Genomic DNA, 19,716 nt, shown 5'->3' with positions numbered 1-19,716 from the left:
AAGTTGGTGGACAATTAATTTGGCTCTAACGTTGAATATAGAATCCACACGCGCACCAGTTTATATCGTCCGTTAATATCGCCGGATAGTAGATATTTCCCACTTTGGGGAGGTACAGTTTTACAAATACACATTTTAAACAGGGCTGAACTCAGTAGCGACCAAATGCCAAGACTGTTCCGACACACTTCAGTTTGAAAAGGTCGTTTGACATAAAAGACAAAGGCAGGTTTACTTTGTAGAAGTTCGATTTGCCTCTTCAACGCTTCTCTCTCGTCCATGTTTACGACTCGATTCTGTCGTCATCACACTGCGACGAACCTATTTGCGCATACGGTTGACGTATGTCAAACAGCCCAATCAGAACACAGGACACTGAGAAGTGTTTTCCGGAGGATTGACTTACAGGCGACCATTTCATCGAAGTAAACTTGCCTTAATTTGAAGACTATTTAAAAAAAAATAAAATAAATTAAAATAAATTAATTAATTTTAAAACTATATGTATGTATAAATAGATTTTAATTGATTAAAATTATTTGTTGTCTAAAGTATATCTTCTCGGGACCCAGATGTATTATTTTTGATATTTGATCAGCATCCCGGCTTAATTCGATCATTTCTTCTGTTTACACCTTGATGCCAAAAGATCAAAGTGACAAAGCGTGAATCAACTTTGTTCATGGTTGCATCAAACGCCTGGAAATCCAACAAAGACTTAAACCTTTATGTTCACTGCGTAAAGATCGACTATGTTGGTTTAGAAGGACCTAAACGTCAATCAACAATGGGGGGGGAGGGGGGGGGGGTATGTTAATGCAGCCTGTAAACATTTAAATCAATTTGTACTAATGTCTGTATCGTGTGTTTAAGTTGTCCTCACTATCGATGGTGATATCAATCAATCAACTTTAGTTTATAAAACGCTGGCTCACATCATCGGCGCGCTTTGCACAATCGGAGACAAAACCAACTGATTACCAAAACGTAAATGAATGCAATTTAATTTTTAATTTCAAAATAAAAGTTATCGTTCAAATAACAATCGTGTTTGTTTTTTCTCCGAAACCGCTGGATTTACAACTTCAAGAAGAGTCACTGTGTGACGCACACAGACGGACGGTGTCGCTGATGTGCCTGCAAGACAACGCTGTGGAACAACAACAACAAACACCACGTAGTTGTTATTGGTCGTCAACGCTTATCAACTTTACACAACCTGTTATGCGTCTGCTGCTTGATCAGATTAAAATAAAGCTAATACTGTGCAGAATTTAGGCCGGTAGTCGACCGTGTGCCGACGCCGCTTGTGTTTGTCTCTAATTGGAGTTGTGAAGCTTTGGAAAGTCACAGACACCGACTGCGAAATGACGAGAAAAGGGAAGTGAAAGTAAAACGCAGCGGGGGACACGAACGACGACAGTAGTAAGTAAGAAAGAAAGGAAGCAAGTTAGGTGAAATCTAAAGCTAACAGGTGAACAAGTGTGGCGTTAATTTGCCTTGAATGTAACAATTCAAGGCAGAAAATATTATCAGGGGATCGCATTATTAGCTAGCTAATTATCAGTTTCACATTCACTCTCTGTGGTCAGTCAGCGTCGTTGTGTGTGTGTGTGTGTGTGTGTGTGTGTGTGTGTGTGTGTGTGTGTGTGTGTGTGTGTGTGTGTGTGTGTGCGAGAAGGAAAGTGCAAAGTTGATGCCACCGTGTACTTTATATGTATACACTAGCAGTCAACAGTGTTGACACATCTGTTTCTTCTTTATCTTGACTGCTTTCTACACTGCAGATGCACACTGAACACATGAAATATATGAGCAGGATATGTGGATTAATGTGACGAAAGAAAAAAAAAATCCTAAATATGTGATGTTGTATATATTTTATATGAAGGGTGGCTATTCTTGATCATCTAAAATATAAAACTTGTTTGAGTGATTTCACAATTTTTTGTTTGTTGAATCCATATTCCAGTGGATGTGTTCATTCAGTTTCGATGCCTTGAGTGATGACAATCTACAATGTCAATAGTCGTGAAAATGAAAGAAAAACCAGCCTGTGCTTATCCCACTTTGTGTGTGTAGGAAGGTGCATCATCCTCTGACCCAGTGAAGCAATGGCAGCAAGACCTCACCAGTACTTCATCATCATCAAGCAACCTCAGTACCCAGCGCACATCAAACCTGGCAGCATATGCTACTCTAACACGTACACAGCTCTAACCACACGTAGAAGGCAGCCAAAGAAAGTGTCTGTATTCGTCGCGGATGCTTTGTCGGCGTTGTCCTATGACCTGGAGGTTGACCTGCTGCGGGAGCTGAGTGTGGACGAGGCCGAGCTGCTGAACGCCGTGGACGGTAATGCAGAGAGGCTGAAGTGGTTGACAGATCGACATGCTCTCCAGGCAGCACAGCAGCTCGCTGTGGACACTGCAGTCACTGTGTACAGTGATGGAGAGAAGGTCCAAGGCATCATTCGCTTCATTGGGAGTCTGACGGAGCCAACGTTCTCCTCTCCCCTGTCAGGGAGGTTCTTCGGCATTGAACTGCAGGTAGGATTCACGTGTTTTTCTCCCTGAAGATCTTGATTTTGTTTAAAAGTTCTTTTTTTTATCACCTGATTTACTGTGAAAATAGTTCTCTGTTACAGTGATTCACAAGCAGTGAATTCAGTTGGGGTTTGTAGAAGTGAAATTGTACAATTTAAACAGTTTTTCTACAACCTGATTTATATTCAGTCAAATAGTTTCTTACTGCTGATACCATCCTTTAAAATTTGCTATGCTCCTGAGTCGATCATAGTGTTGTAGTACTGGAGATTGGTCTTGGTCTCAATTCAATGAAACTTTATTGATCCCTCCTCAAGACCACTTGTTGAGGGTCTCGGACTCTGGGGACTCTGGGGATTTTTGATCCAGACCAGTCGAGACTCAGCCAACACTGCAATGATAATGATGAGAATGATGTGATATATACAATGGTAATAAGATAAGTTGAAAGAGTTTTATGCTCTGTTGGTGACATCCAGAGTGACACCCTGCCGCCTTATTTCGTTTAATTTTACGAAGAAAAGTTTTTCTGAAAATGGTTCAAAATAGTTGGCAAAGCAGAAAATGGTTAAAAGATTCCTTGCTGAAAAGAGATGTTGCTGTTCAATTCAGAAGCAAAGTTGAATTTACAAAAGATACGGGTCATTTTCTTCCGTTTTATTGTTATTTTTCTCTGATATATAAAGTCTTGGTCTGGTCTGGATCTCAATGCTCTGTGGTCTTGACAAGGTCTCGGTCGCCGTCTCGACTACAACTTCTCAGTCATAATAATGACTCGTTTGAAAGATTTCAAGATTCTCTAGATTAATTAGTCTCCTAGATTAATTAGTCGTCTAATAGCATGGACAAAGAGCCATTGAGTGTTTGTCGTTCCCTGGCTTGAGGCCGCACTGTGAAGGAGTGGACGGGCCTGCCTGGCCTGCACCTTCTTGTCCTGTGTGCATCAGGAGTCCACACCTCTGCTCAACATTCAACCAATCCTCAGCCTTTGCTGTTGCTTTGGATGCACTGCAACAGTGACGTCTGACTTCTGCAAATGAGTTTGGTCAAAAGACTGCTAGAGTTTTCATCCACATTGAAAGCTTGACTTCCTGCTTCTTTCTGCTCAAGTGACCATTTGATTTCAGCGGTTCTTTTTCTTACGTTTTATTAGAACAAGGGTCCAGGTGAGACTGAGTGCTTATGAAGTGGAAAGGCTGAAAAACCACCGCATTATGACTTCATTGTTGACTTGATTTCACAGGGCAAAGACATAGGCAAGGGGAGCTCGGATGGAAGCCACCATTACAAAAAGTTCTTTTCCTGCCAGCAACATTGTGGCATTTTTGTGCCATTCTCCCAAATCATACCAGTGGCCCAGAGCTCCTCCCCTCCTCCCACTGCCGAAGCCTACGCACACCCCAACACCGAAGAACTGTTTGTCGGGGACAGGGTTACCTACTTCACGACTAATAAACTGCGGCATGGAATGGTGATGGACATACAAGAGAAAGACGGACAGACGATGGTCCGGATCTCCACTGTGAGTTCATTTCCAAGTAATAATGCAAAGAAAAGAGCAAAGCGGAAATGGAAGCTCTGTCGCCGTCAGTGCCAGGCTCCGACCGTGACGTTGCGTCTCGCTTGTTTGTCGCGACTGTTCGCAGGACACGGATGACAACGGAATGAGGGGGGGTGAGATGGAAGTTCCACTGAACCAGCTCGCTAAAGGGGAGGTGCCTTCAGGTTTGAGCACTTCTAACCCAACACTGTTGCTACGTTTAGAGCATTTATCCCACGAGTGACACGACTGAGTCCGAATAAACCTTTCGTTGCAGAGCAAGAGAGCGAGGTGGACTCCCCGCCGATGGAACAGGAAGAGGATTTGTACACCGATATAAGTTTGGGCACTTTGGTTGAGTTGACTTGGGATGCAAAGAAGTTATACGGCACTGTCCGCTGGATTGGAAACTTGCCGGGGATACCGGAAACCATGGCAGGACTAGAGCTGGTAAAATACATTCATTTATTCATTTATTTATTACTAGAAATAATAATAATAATAATAATGATAATAATAACAACAAGTGAAAATAGCTCACTTCCTGTTTGTTGGGGGTCAAAGGTCAGCATTTACAAAAATTAGGTCTCGATTGATGTTAATAAACATCAAAGTTGATATCACCCTGTACTTTATACAGTATATGTACATCACCAAACCATCACATGCAAATCCATGTTACTGAGTAGGAAGACTTGGCAGGTTTAAATATTGTTCCAACTCTGACTAACTGAATACATTTATTTCGAACATGTACGACAAACATTACATGCAAAAAAAAAAAGACAAAACAACGCACACAGTTGGAAAAAGGAGGAGGAAGAAGTAAAAAAAACAAAAAAAAACATATTTTTTAAATTTTCTGCCCCCTTTTAACTATTCTTCAGTTTGGGGCAAAATATGGCCAAATATTGCGACACAGATATCCATATAAATACATAATATATAAACACACACATATAAATGTATAGCAACTAGACACTACATAAATATCTATATAAACATGTAATTATAAAAACATACATATCCTTATAAATATAAACATAATATAACACAATATTGCAAAATATAGTATGACATATTCATACACTACGCAGATATCCATATGAATACATAATATATACACATAAATACTACATAACTATCCAATACTACCAACCAACACTAACCATATACTTGTCTAGAAATAGTTTTTGTACCTTTTCGTAAACAGATTTATATTTGTACTTTGTTTTATTTGGGTTGTAAGAGCTGTTTCTCTCATGCTGTTTATACAACAATAGAAACAGGTGAGCCTGTGCTCATTGAAGCGTTTTGGAATTGACCCCACTGATGTTTTGCAACTGTCACCAGGAAGAAGAGAAGGGAGTGATTGACGGTCGTTTCAAAGGAGTTCAATACTTTGACTGTTTGCCAAGGAGAGCCATGTTCGTCAAGCTCAGTGCTTGCCGTCCCGACTCACGGTTTAGGAGCACGCCAGCCAATCACGGTAAGAGGATGAGAAAACGCCAGGACTCGGATTGGCTAGTCGGATTCTCCACCGCACTTTTCAGTTTGGACCTGTTGGCTCTTTGTGAAGGCGTTTGTCATTTTAACTGCATGTGTTTGACTTTTCACTTGAGTTTTAGTTTCTATGCATTTCCCATTTGTCATTATTTCCACTACTTGGATGGACAAGTCAGTTGCTTGTCCCTCAGCAGGTCAGCTTATGTTGAGCAGGCACATATGATGAGGCGGTTTCAACTCAAGCGGAATGAAACACTTCATTTGTAGTGTTTCAAGTGTGTGACCAGCAGAGGGCAGTGCTACATTTGTAGCCAGGTAGTAGCGTGGATGGACTGAGCGACAGCGCTGACTATGCCTTGTTGTCTTAGAGTTTGAAATGGAGTTGAGCGCCGCAGGAAGGCTAGAAACGGTTCCTCCCGTCAGCGCAGAGCAGGTTGATCAGGTTCTGATTGGACGGATGCGAGGAATCCAAGGCCACTGCAACTCCTGCTACATGGATGCTGCGCTTTTCAGGTAGGAAAGATACACACGCTAGCAGTCAAAACACTGGACACACCAAGCTGTTGACCGCTTGTGTGTGTGTGTGTGTGTGTGTGTGTGTGTGTGTGTGTGTGTGTGTGTGTGTGTGTGTGTGTGTGTGTGTGTGTGTGCGTGTCTGCGTGCATTTTTAAAAAGGTTGTTTTAATTGTTGAAAACCAAATAACTAATGATAATTTATCATCATCATGAGTCAATTTTCCTTAAGCTTGATTGAGTTGATGAAAAAATACCTACTAGCCAACAGCTTGCAAACCAGTATATAGCTTTATTGATCCCACGATGGGAACATTTGCATAATTACAGTAACAACAAAAAAGAAAAAAGAAATTGGCTACAGTGCAAAAGTTCAAGAATTATATTAACTGAAGATATACAGGTACTACCAGAAAAATGAGAATATCAAGTAAAAGTTGTTTTATTTTGGCAATTTAACATACTTGTTGTAACTTTGCTGATTAAGATTTTCAGCTTATTAAAACCACAAAGCCACAAACTCAGAAAATTATTATAAAATTTGAGTTGATTTTTTTTCTAAGCTGCAAAGAAATAAAAACTTGAAATATATTGATTTGCATATTATTCCTTTATATAATATGTCACATTCACCTTTTACGTTGAATTGCAGAAATACAACAACCTTTTCAGGATATTCTAATGTTCTGGGTAGTACCTGTAGACAAAAATAAAATATTTGTAAGTATGTACAGAAAAAAAAGCGAGATATTTACATATTAAACGTTATGTGAATGTACATGTGCTACATGCTCTGCTAAATAGTTTCTATTGCAATTCACATGAGAATGCTGCAATCCAAATAAAACCCCGGGTCTTGACTTGGAGTAAACTCAGTGAGATCCTCGCCTGTGTTCTCTCTCACTCAGCTTGTTCTCCTGCACCTCTGTGCTGGACTCCATGCTCTTCAAGTCAACTGAACCTCAGGACATCCCCATCCAGAGGACGCTGCTCCATCAAATTGTCAACCCCCTCCGCAGGTGCGTGCATGCACTCTCTCTCTCTCACTCTCTCTCTCTCTCTCTCTCTCTCTCTCTCTCTCTCTCTCTCTCTCTCTCTCTCTCTCTCTCTACAAGGCATGCGTTTTGTGAGGGATCATGTTCATGATGTTTACATCACACCCACTGTCCACTTGCACTTGCAGTGAGGGCTTCGTCCGCGGGCAGCACATCATGAATCTCAGACAGCAACTGCAGAAAAACGGCTACAGCAACTCGTTCACCACAGATGAGAAAGGTCTGTATGAAGTGCAGCAGTTCATGTTAAAGGTCCACTGGGTGATATTTGCCTTGGTGTGTCATCTTTGTTTGTGTAAAAGCTGCATATACCGCCCGTAAATACATGAATAAAAGACAGAGTTGATCGAGGCTCTCGCTCCCGCCAGATTCCTAAGGAAGCCTAGTGTGGACAATCCAGCTGCCTGACAGCATGTTTCACAATTAGGGTGACTGCACGTCTTCAAATAAACCAGCGAAGAAGAAGGTGGACAAGGTATCCACCGTAGCTCACCGGCAAGCTCAGGAGGGGGAGAGACTGAAAGATGCTGCAATCTAAATTGTGATTCTTCTTCAAAAATCTCCTAATATTACACACTTATGCTTTAAGTAAAGTTAAAAATAAATTATTATTATTATTATAATTATTATTATTATTATTGTTGTTATTATTTTTGTTGTTGTTGTTTTATTATTTATACTATTTATAATTATTATTACAATCATTCTATTCATGATGTCATACATGACATACATGAATATCTATATCTATATTAATATATATACATATATATATATATATATACATATATGTATGTATATATATATATATATATATATATATATATATATATATATATATATATATATATATATATAGACTTACAAATCTTCTCCAGTGTTCTTACAGTTGAATTCCTGCACTGTATTATGACTGGAGTTGTATAAGCTTAATTTAGTTCATAAGTTTGTATATTTATTTGAGTTTAGTGGTAGGTACACATAAGTTTATACTTCCTCCTACCCCTTTTCGGACATGAATAACATTATTTTAATTTATATTTCACTAGTGTTTGCTTACTTATCCTATTTTAAAAAAAAATGTTTTCGTATGTTTTGGTTTTGCATCCCTTTTATTTTCTCATTTTCCTTCATGTTCAAAATAAATAAATAAATCAAATAAATCCAATCAACACTATATTATACTTTAAACAATAATGTTCAAGCTATCAACACTAATACAAGTAAGATTGCCTTCATCCCCCCCACCCGCCACCCCAGATCTCTCTTTGCATTATCACAAGCATTTACCATTCTGATACCTTGATCCCTTCTTTTAATCACGATTCACCTTTTTTTCTAGCAAACAACTTATTTACTCAAATGACAGAAAAGTTTCATGACAGCACCTGATGTCACGTTAACGGCAATGTGAACGTGTCATTTCAGATCCGGAGGAGTTCCTCACTGTCATCATGCAACACATCCTTGCTTTGGAGCCTCTCCTCAAACTGTACAGTTAGAGCACCGCAGCCACAGTCCTAAACATTACACTCCTAATTTCAAACACTTGAGTGAAAGCTTGTTGTTTTGATCAGATCAGCGGCTGGGAAGGTGCAGGAGAGCTACTGCTATCAGATCTTCCTGGAGCAGAACAACAACCTGCTGCTGCCGACTGTGCAGCAGCTGCTGGAGCACTCGTTTTACCATGCGGGACTCAAACTGGCTGAGGTGAGCGTCGCTTCTCTGACACTCTGTGTGCAGACGGCGTCAAATGGCTTTAATCTCTTTCAAGTGTGTGCGCGGTGAGGGCACTGGACTTGTACAGAAGAGAATCAGGGCCACGAGAAGAGAAAATTAATCATGATTTGACTTTTTTTTTCCAAGTTTTCATTTCTAGAATGAAGTCGAAATTTGGTGATTAAGGTTGAAATTCAGAGAATAAAGTTTACATTTAAAATTTTTTTTAAAAAATATCATGATTGAAGTTGAAATTTCGAGAATAAAGTTGAAATTTTGTAAGATCGAAATTTTCGTGAATCAAATCGAAATTTCAAGAATAATGTCGAAATTTCGAGATTCAAGTCGAAATTTTGTGATTAATGTCGAAATTTTGTCATTAATGTCGAAATTCCAAGTATGAAGTTGAAATTTCGAGAATAAAGTTGAAATTTTGTAAGATCGAAATTTTCGTGAATCAAATCGAAATTTCAAGAATAATGTAGAAATTTCAAGATTCAAGTTGAAATTTTGTGATTAACATCGAAATTTCGAGATCCAAGTCGAAATTTTGTGGTTAACGTCGAAATTCCTAGTATGAAAGTGAAATTTCGAGAATAAAGTCAAAATTGTATGATGGAGCATGATGGAGTTGTTGCACTGGGTATTTGCTGGCTTTTGAGGGAGGCAGACCTGCACTGTTCACCTCCACTGGGTTCGCTGAGCAGCTGGCACCCCAAGTCAGGCACAGATAATGAAAGGAAATGTACCCGCTCACACCCCCTTCAGAGTCATAACAGTAGCGAAGGGATTCAATTGTTCTTAAACAGTCAACCAAGTCAATAAAACAATACATCCAGATGGTTCAGAACACATTGAGCATATCTGCTTTGAATCAACAACCACTTTATTATTCCTAGGAGAAGATCTCCAGTGAATGCATTAATCAGTCATTGATTGTGACTGAACCGGTGACAATCGTAAATCACCAAGCTTGGGAGATGATCTTCCTGCAGGTGATGTTGGCGCCGCTGCCCAACACATTGTGCTCTGCTTGTTGCAGGTGCCGTCGTGCCTCATCCTCCAGATGCCCCGCTTTGGCAAGAAGTTCAAGATGTTTGAGAAGATCGTTCCCTCTCTGGAGCTCGACATCACAGACCTTCTGTCTGAAGGTAGGCTTCACATCCTGCAACGGGAACGATAAGAGCAGAGGCGTGAAGTGACGTTGGTGTCTGGCGTTCCAGGACCTCAGGAGTGCATCCTGTGTGGAAAGCTGGCAGAGGAAGAGTGCACCGACTGTTTCACAGAGCCTGTTTTCAGCTCCGCCGGTTTCAAATTCTTCTGCAAGACGTGCTCGGCTCAGGTGCTTCTCCCTTTGGGTGGCTGCCCACTTAGTACCTTCAAAGCTATATTGATTGGAAGTGGTTGGTGTTGAGGGGATTCAGATGAAGAGTTCAGATGGACCAAGTACCTCAACTTCACTTTTTATCCATCACTATTAGATATATATACTGTATATGTAGTTTCTTATAGTGATGGATATAATAGTGAAGATATATATATATACATACATACACATATTTGTGTGTGTGTGTGTGTGTGTGTGCGTGCGCGCGCGCATATGTGGGTGCGTGCACGTGCGCAATGCTTTCACAATCAACTTATATTTTCATTTTTCTCCCCTTGGTTTTCCTCAGGTCCATGACCACAGTCAGCGCCGGGCTCATCACAGAGCTCCTGTCAGCGTCCCTCAAGGCTACCTGGGACACAAGACGTCCCACCCAGTGACCAGGGACAAGCTGGAGCTGTTTGCCGTGCTCTGCATCGAGACCAGCCACTACGTGTCCTTTGTCAAGTACGGACCAAGAAGCCAAGACTGGATCTTCTTCGACAGCATGGCCGACCGATCAGGTGAGACCACAGCTCTCTCTCTCTCTCTCTCTCTCTCTGTCTCTCTCCTCCTCTGCACTGTTCTTCTGGCAGGGACCTCTGGGCCTCATGAAGACCATGTGTGTGTGTGTGTGTGTGTGTGTGTGTGTGTGTGTGTGTGTGTGTGTGTGTGTGTGTGTGTGTGTGTGTGTGTGTGTGTGTGTGTGTGTGTTCAGGAGAGGGCGATGGCTACAACATCCCAGCGGTCCACGCCTGCCCTGAGGTCAGCACCTACCTCGAGATGTCTCCCACTGAGCTGGCGGCTCAGGTGCCCAGGGACATGAGGGGCGTGGCCAAGCGCCTCTTCTGCGACGCCTACATGTACCTTTACCAGAGCACCAACATATGCCTGTACCGCTGAGTGGCGGCGGTTTGGTTGATGTAATGCTGTCTATCGCTCAGGGCGCTCAATCGTGCTGCCGGACCACCGGGATGAAGGTGACAATCATTGACCTGGCGCAGTGATATGATAGATATTATTAATGATTCCCCAGTTGATGTTGCACTTACTGGCCATTTTATTAGGAGATGGACCAGACTGGTGTTTGTGCCACACAATCATTGGCTGCACTCACAGCAATGTCACGACTCACTTCAATCTTCTCTCTTCCCAAACTCTGATGCTCAGTTTGAGCTCCAGCAAGATATTCTTCACCATGTCGCTAAAATAAACATTGTCTGATTGTCCGAGCAGCTACATGCTAAAGCAGCAGCTGTTTTAGCATTTTCTATTTTAATGATGTCAGTCATATCTTAATGAATATATTGAGATTATGTATGAGATATATATATGTTTCTAAATCCAGTCACGTTTCTTTTGAAATGTAGAGACAGTCCTCACTCACCTGCCACTGCTGGGAGGAGCTTTCTTCTTCTTTTCACGATGAACCCTCTGAGTTTGTCAATATCTTGGGGCTTTCAGAATGTGCACGATGTCGGTGTGACTTCTTCAAGTGCACCTCCCTCAGTTGTACTCGGAGAGCTGCGCTCCTCCGCCGCCTCTCATCCAATGTCGTGGTGATTTGTGTACGCTTCGCAAAACAAATAAATCGAGGAAATTTGTGTTTGACCTGTTGTGTCTTCTAAACAGCCGACGTAAAGAAAACGGAAAGTGGTTCACAGGTAGGTGACATTGTAACGGAAATATGAAAATAGATAACGACCACGCAGTGGACAAGAATGAACTTTATTTGTCCCTCGAGGGAGAATTTGTGGGCGTGGAGCCGCAGAGGACAATAAAACAAACATCAGAACATCAACACCAAATACATGCAATCACAATCCCAAACCATCCATCCATCTATTCATCCATCATCCATCTATCCATCCATCCATCCAGCTCCATCTATCATCTATCCATCCATCCATCCAGCTCCATCTATCATCCCTCAATCTATCCATCTATCCATCCATCATCCATCTATCTATCCATCAATCTCTATCTACCCATCCATCTATCTCTATCTACAGTATCTATCTCTCTACCTACCTATCTATCATCCATCCATCCATCTATCTACAGTATCTATCTCTCTACCTATCTATCATACATCCATCCATCTATTGCGCCGCCAGCCTCCACCTCTCCATTATAGCGGTATTCTTCCTGATAACAACAGAATGTGATATTTTCACTTGTGAACTTGCTTCAGTGAAACTGTCCTGCATTCGAGTGCAACAGAAATCTCCACTTTATACTTTATGAGTTACAAGAGTTAAACCTTGCCACGCTGGTCACAGATGATTCTCCGAAGCTTTTAGAGCAGTTTTTAGAATCCTGCACTTTGGAGATGGATAAACAGAGCCAGGGAACTACAGGCATGACCCGGAACATTAGAATATCGAATAAAAGTTGTTTTATTTTGGCAATTTAACATAAAAGATGAAAGCAACACATTTTATTGAGCCATTCAACGCAAATTGACATCTCAAGCAGTTCCTTATTGTAACTTTGCTGATTAAGATTTTCAGCTTATTAAAACCACAAAGCCACAAACTCAGAAAATTATTATAAAATTAGAGTTTGTTTTTTTTAAGCTGCAAGACCTGATCAGCAAAATGCAAAAAAATAAAAACTTGAAATATATTGATTTGCATATTATTCCTTTATATAATATGTCACATTCACCTTTTAAGTTGAATTGCAGAAATACTACAACCTTTTCAGGGTATTCTAATGTTCTGGGTAGCACCTATACGTATTGTAGGCCTACAGTAAACCAGGAGTGCAGCAGGCTGGTGTGATCCGACTCTTCACTGCCAGCTTGGCCAGCACTGCTCTTTATGGAGAAATTGGACAACACGCTCATATCAAGCTTTCCTCCATCTGACCTTTGGTAGTAGCATGGTTATAGCCCTCATAGTACATGCATACATATACACACGCATGCATACAACTACAAAGGATAATTTTTTGCTTGATATGAACACAGTTCAGGATCGTCTCTCTCCAGCTGCGGTAGGAAAAACATTCCATCACTGACGTTGATGTGTCTGGAGAAGCAGCATGAAAGGAAGCCGCTGCGTCCTCTTCAAAGGCATACAGTGAGATTAGCGCCGACGCTGGGATCAGAAATGCTCCTAACAGTACGACAGATTGCTGCTTTGTCAGCTTTGAAGTGAGCCTCGGTGTCACGTCAGCCCCTTCCCATTCGGTTCCACTCCACAATTCCACCTGATCTGAATACCTAACAAGGTTTTGGTTTTGAAAAAAATAAATAAATAAAATTTAAACCGCCGGCGTTTCCTTGACCCTCCCTCCTCTCGTCTCATCTCTTTTTTAAACGGTGTCTCGGCCAATATTTGTCTTCATTGTGAATGTGTTTGATCTGACTGTCCACCGTGGCTCCAGCCATTCTGCTGCCATCAGCTGTGTGCTTGACCTCTAACGCTGCAGAGCAAGGACTGCTGCACCGTGCTGCTCTCCATCAGGAGCATGCAGGGCTCTTATGGAGCTGACGAGTAGCTGGCACTGCAACCCAATAAACCAGCTTCATCATCTGACACGCTCAGCATGTTCACATTTATTATGCAAACAAGAAAAAAACGAAAACAATACACACCTTCCATGTCTGTGTTTACATAAAATGAAGAGTTGGGCTGGTGTGAGCAGCGGTTGGGCCACGCCTGGCTGCTTGAAAGAAGATCATGCCTGCATTATAAAATGCAGCAGGTCGTTTTTCTCATCACAGTTGACAAGAAGATTCCAGTGCTTGGACTTCAGGAGAAGAATCGTTTACCAGAGTGACTCTGAACAGCTGTTCAAACATACACACTCAGTATCTCATCATAGACTCCAAAAAATAAATCATTTTGTCTATTTTTGCATTGGCTCCCTTTCGAAGTCCATGCAGTTTATACATATGACAGTTTATATAAACATATATGTAATTTTTGTGTCACATCAACAGTGTGTGTTTATAACAGAGTGATAGGCCACTGTTACTGGATTGTAAATGGTCTTCATCTAGAAATAGCCTGTCCATGTCCGTGTCCATGTCCATGTCCACGTCCATGTCCATGTCCGTGTCCATGTCCATGTCCACGTCCATGTCATGTCCATGTCCATGTCCATGTCCATGTCCGGTCTTAAGGTTAATGGGCACATTGAAACTGAAGAGGCACTATAGCTGCATTTCCATGTGTCTAACAGCAATATTTCTCCAATCTTGATAAAAGTACCATTGCGATTTGCAGGTGTTTCCATTGAATGGTGTGAAGCGCGTAAGCCGTCATTTTAATGACGTAATTTCGTTTAGTTTGTTTGTTTGTTTGCGGTCAAGAATGGTTGTTGTATTTTTCTCTTTGATGGCTTGAAGAAATAACGTGATATTTTTTACGTTTTTACGTGATCATTTTCACGGTAAGATGTGAAACCTTCACAAAATAACGTGAAATTTTCAGGAGATAACCTGATAGTTTCACGTTGCAACGTGATTCTCAGCCCTGTTTCTCCTCCTAGGATGGCAGCAACGTGCTTCCGTACAATTTATGGCACAATTCAAATAGGCAGCGAGACGGTTTGTCTGGTCCTGGTTGTGTTTGTGGTGTTTTTATCCGTGTCATTATGAAAGTGCACTAAGCAGCCAGTTAGCTGTAATGCTTCTGCATTGAGCCGCTGCCATGTTTTTGATCAGTCCAATTAGCTGCATGTACAACCTGCGTGGGGGAGGGCAGCTGTCAACAATCAGACCCGTGTGAAGACCGCTCTCCTGTGCAGCCCTCATGACTCTTTGAAGATCCATGTGTGTTGCTTTAGACAGTTGGCTGATTACACTGGGATGTTAGAAGAAACACAAGCTATGTTTTAAAATGGGAGAAGTGCGAAGGTGGCAATGAGGATAAAGCAGGGTTTTTTTTTTCCTGCTCTTGTTTTTTTTCTGTCCTCATCTTCTCGTTTTGTCTGACGGTGTAAACCCAAAGGTCAGGTGTATTAACGCTGCATATCCAATCTGTTCAGTGAGTTTTATTGTCCTTTTCCTCGGGAGAACGTGGGATTGTATTAGCCTTCAGTCCCCGAGCCGTGAGAATTATAGTTTTCATATCCATATGCGTATTGGGATTAGTGTTCATAATGAGTCATTAAGCATATGTGGTGCTGGCCTTATTGTGCTTCATGTGCTTGATGTCTCATGAGCGAAATGTTAACTCACCACACTGTGGATGTGAATGTTTGACATGAAGTCATCAGCACCTAAGGGAGCCAACAAACATCCACATGATGAGCACAGAAGCCCCCGGTTTGGCAGAGGTATTCAGTGTGTGTGTGTGTGTGTGTGTGTGTGTGTGTGTGTGATGGTTCTGCAGAGGATTGTGTCATTTGCATTGCAGTGAAAGGTTATGTTCCATGTTCTTTCTACTCCAAGCAAGACAGGAGGCAGCTTGAGCTCCACAGCGAGTAAACTGACTGGACTGACTTGCTATTGATTATTTTGTTATGATATTATTATTATTACTTACTTAGTCTTATATTTTGAGCAGTCCTGTTTTTATCCATCTTTTACAGTTGAAGGATAAACTGCAGTTGCTCCACCAACACCAGTGAGACCTCACCAGACTCCAACCTCAGCATTCTCAATGTTATTTCCTTCACTCTCTCTTACTGACTGGACAACCTACATTGGAAATTGGTGGTCATGTTTTGGAACTCATTCACGTCCAGTCAGTCCCTCTACTTGACTGTAGCTGTGGCATACAATAAAACACTTTAGTCTCTTTCTGGTTGTCAGGAAAGCTGGTTTACACTGCATACTAATGGGGTTCTGCTCTGCAGTGAGGGAAACCAAGGGTACTTAAGCCGCTCTACCATTGGAAGGCAAGCGTTGTCATAAGCTAGACAACACATATCAACATACTACACAATGTCAGTCTGAGGCTGCATCTTCAGAGACTAACCATCTCGATGGAGACCCCTGTGGAGAGAAGGTTGCCAGTGGTTGGAGCTGATGGTGATTTATGCAGGGCGCCGAGGGCTCAATTATGGTGCATCATCACAAAGGGAGGAAATGCACATTTGGCTCATCATCTGATTAAAGTGAGGCCCTTTAGACACCGTGGCAACTGTGACCACAAAGACAGCCTGAGTGTGTGTTGGGCAACGTGTAAACAGGGGAGATCAATGAGCTCCTCTGAGAGACACCAGAGTCGAGGCTTTAAACGAGGCCACCAGTCTCTGTCTCAAACATGATATCCTCATTAGGCCCTGGTGAGCAGTCAGAGCAAAGTGAAGCTGCACAATGCACTGTGCTGTGACAGCAGAGAGGGGAATAACACAACTAACAATATTCACAATAAAGACAATGTCATTATCTGACACTGGGGCCAAATCCACATAGAATGGAGAGCAGCGGTAACTGACGGTGCTTATGGCGATGGCTGCGGGATGTCCTCCTATACCTTGATCAGATCTGCCCCAGGTCAGCCCACATGGTGGGTCGGTCTCTCTAGCACATGCAACACACCCGAGCAAAGCCCACAGGTTTGAAACTGGGTTGAGGTTCGGACTGCACCTCCGCAGTGTGTAGTTTGTCTCTGGTCACCCTGCTTCTGTGGATTGCAGACAGAATCTCCTCCTGATAGGTTCTCAAGCAACCATGACATGGCCTTTAGTAATGACAGGTCTGGTTTTGCCCCGATAGTCTCTGACTCAGTCAATGCAACACGCAGGACCTTCTCCCCGCTGCTGTCTCCATACTTTGTATTCTGGACAATGAGCAGAATAGCTGGTCAGGTGCTAATTAGCCAATCCCCCAAACAAGTCAAAACAACAGATCAATACCAGCAGGTGGGAGGGGCCCAAGCACAGCTTCCTTGGGGCGTGGGCAGGGTACACAATGGATAAATATGCCACATTCAGTGCTAATGATGCGGAATGTTTTGTAATATAATACTGATGAAGTTTGTTAGAAATGCATACACAGGAGGCCTCTTCCAGACCAAAATACACGAGTATTGATACAGCATAGTTATTATTTTAAAATCATTTAATATAATACATTTATTTCTAAAATTTTAGAGCAGGAAGCAGACCTGGTGTGCCGAGGTGGAGGACATCCAGTCTCTGGGGGAGGAATCACTGAGGCAGTTCGACAGCTCGGGGCGGTGGAGGAATTCCATCCAAGTGACCTCAAAGCTCTGAGTGGAGGACTGTCCTTGTTGGCACATCTCTGCACCATTGCGTGGACATTGGGGGCGGTTCTGCTGGGGGTGGTGGTTCCCATCTTAAGGAAGGGAGACCAGAGGGCGTGTTCCAGCTATTGAGGGGTCTCACTCCTCAGTCGGCCCAGTAAAGTCTCCTCCAGGGTGCTGGAGCGGAGGCTCTGTTCAGCTGATGAACCTCGGATAAACAAGATCCTGTCTCCGCTGTTTGCAGACGATGTGATGATCTGTGTGGCCTCATCATACACAGACCTGCAGCTCGCTGGAGTGCTTTGCGACTGAGTGTGAAGCAGCTGGGAATCGGATTAGCACCTCCACATCTGAGGCCATGGTCCTCAGCTGGAGACGGGGTGAGTGCAACAGTGATCATGTGATGACTTTAGTTGTGACACGTTTGTTTGAGTATACATTAGTTGGCGGCGTCCCTTGGTGCTGAGTGGGGACTGCAGCTGCAAACAGCAGGTGGTCAGCAATGACAACACACACACACCCCAGCTGTCCAGAGATGAGCCTTTTAATTATTATTTTTATTATTTTAAAGCCCCGCCAACCAACAAAGGGGCTGATCTGGACCAACAGGCAGGAGGTCAGCAGCACAGATCAAACTCCACGCTCAGAAATGTCCATTTTCTATGATGAATCACAGTTGATGTGCTGCTGTTTCAGACATCAACAGAAGTAAAGGTGATAAACTAATTTCCTGTGAGGTTCTAGGGGAGCTGAATCACCTGGTGTAGAGCATCACATCACACACATACACACAGGGTGTCCCAAAACATTTGACATCATTCCGCAGGCCAGTAATTTTGTTGATTCTTGTTTAAACAAACCAACAAACAAACACTGGACCTTTAAATATCAAAACTTCTCTCATGGTGGGACAGGAAGAGACGACCGTGGACAACCTCCACCCTCCTCACAGGAGAACCGCTTCAGGCTGAAAGGATGAAGGAGCAGGACTCTGGTGGACTGCTGGAGCCTCTGCTGCTGCGCTGCACTCTGACAGAGACACCACCACTGTCCACTTGTGACCTTCAAGCCGAGTCTTCACCTCCAACCCTGCCCCACTCCTGTGGGCTGAAAGAGAAGCACAGTCGGTCTCGACGCACTGGGAGCTCCTGGCAATGTGCTGGCCTGCTGTTCGTCCTGGTGGTGACACCTCATCCCTTCACCAGCAAATGCGAGGGCGAAACACAGTCGGTTTTATACCTCGGGGCTAAAACCCAGAAAGCCATTATGCTCATGTTCTTGAAAAGAGCAGCAGCAGCAGCAGCAGCAGCAGCAGCAGCAGCACGACCACTAGCCCTGCGGACAAAGGCAAGATCCAGGTGATTGCTGCGGGGGTGAAAAGTGATAACACAAGCACAAAAATTCCAACGCTAAGAAATACAATTGTCCCTGTGTTTAGTTCACATCGTTCTATTTTCTTGGTGGTTGTTGTGTTGCACTGTGGGGAGCAAAGCTTTCAGCCACGCTGCTCCACAGCAGCACTCTGGTCCTGTATTTAAATCCAGACTCAAAACCTACTCCACCAAACTCTGTTGTTTCATTTTATTTTAGTTTTCATTCATTTATTTGTATTATGTATTATTAGCAATGCCAACGACATGAGTAATAATGATGATACTAATGTAGTGTTATCATTAGTGTTCTCTCTGGTAATAGTAGGTTTGCCTTTTTGACCTTTATGTCTTTTTTGTTCTATTAATTTCCCCAAGTTTTACTTTAATTATATATAGCACGGCATGTTGTAGAAAATAACAATTTGTTGCTCATTTATTTACAAATCAATCTGAAATCTGCCTTGGGGGGTTCAGTTGAGTTTCCTGCTAATTGTACAAACTCTAACCTGATGGATGGATTGATTGATTGATTGGTTGGTTGGTTGGTTGGTTGGTTGATTGATTGATTGATTGATTGGTTGGTTGATTGATTGATTGATTGATTGATTGATTGATTGATTGATTGGTTGGTTGGTTGATTGAAAATCCAGATGTTTGCATAAGCAGGTGTGGTTTTTAGCATCATGATGTCACAGAACTGATGATTTATTGATTTATTTTTTGATGTAGTCTGGCTCACCAGTGCAGTTCAAACAGCTGCCTCAGTCTCCACTGTAAAGCTCAGTGTTGGTGGTCTGATGGAGAAGCCACAGGCACCGTCTGTCACACACACACACACACACACACGCAACCTTCACTGTTTATGTTTATTCCAGCTGTTTATGTGAAGTAGGGAGCAACCGCTATCATTTGTTACACACACACACACA

At 42.5% G+C, this 19,716-nt stretch overlaps 2 protein-coding genes across 3 annotated transcripts in view; one reads left to right on the top strand and one right to left on the bottom strand.

Annotated features, from left to right (window-relative positions):
* The window catches only part of zc3h3 (zinc finger CCCH-type containing 3), a 48,835-nt gene extending 48,455 nt beyond the window's left edge, over positions 1-380 (bottom strand). Inside the window, exon 1 of the mRNA XM_076045693.1 lies at positions 236-380. Within this exon, the coding sequence (XP_075901808.1) occupies positions 236-281 (46 nt within the window). The 5' untranslated portion in view covers positions 282-380. The remainder of the gene's footprint in view (positions 1-235) is intronic.
* A 765-nt stretch (positions 381-1,145) lies between these two features.
* On the top strand, positions 1,146-11,849 carry cyldl (cylindromatosis (turban tumor syndrome), like). 2 transcript variants are annotated; one of them, XM_076045694.1, is made up of 15 exons: positions 1,146-1,425; positions 2,083-2,549; positions 3,790-4,068; positions 4,193-4,271; positions 4,364-4,536; positions 5,440-5,575; positions 5,961-6,105; positions 7,014-7,124; positions 7,289-7,380; positions 8,589-8,652; positions 8,738-8,870; positions 9,922-10,030; positions 10,103-10,221; positions 10,556-10,769; positions 10,964-11,849. In XM_076045694.1, the coding sequence occupies exons 2-15, from the start codon at positions 2,115-2,117 to the stop codon at positions 11,146-11,148; spliced, it is 2,274 nt and encodes a 757-aa protein (XP_075901809.1). In that variant the 5' UTR covers positions 1,146-1,425; positions 2,083-2,114; the 3' UTR covers positions 11,149-11,849. The 2 variants fall into 2 exon arrangements, with proteins under 2 accessions (XP_075901809.1, XP_075901810.1); XM_076045695.1 differs by lacking the exon at positions 1,146-1,425 and adding an exon at positions 1,453-1,607.
* The last annotated feature ends 7,867 nt before the right edge of the window (positions 11,850-19,716 follow it).

Source organism: Nelusetta ayraudi, unplaced genomic scaffold (genome assembly GCF_046127955.1).
Source record: "Nelusetta ayraudi isolate G7.1 ecotype Tasmania unplaced genomic scaffold, CSIRO-AGI_Nayr_v1 ptg000084l, whole genome shotgun sequence".
Classification (NCBI taxonomy): Eukaryota; Metazoa; Chordata; class Actinopteri; order Tetraodontiformes; family Monacanthidae; genus Nelusetta; species Nelusetta ayraudi.
The sequence above is the reverse complement of the archived record's forward strand: the minus strand, read 5'-3'. Positions and strand labels throughout refer to the sequence as shown.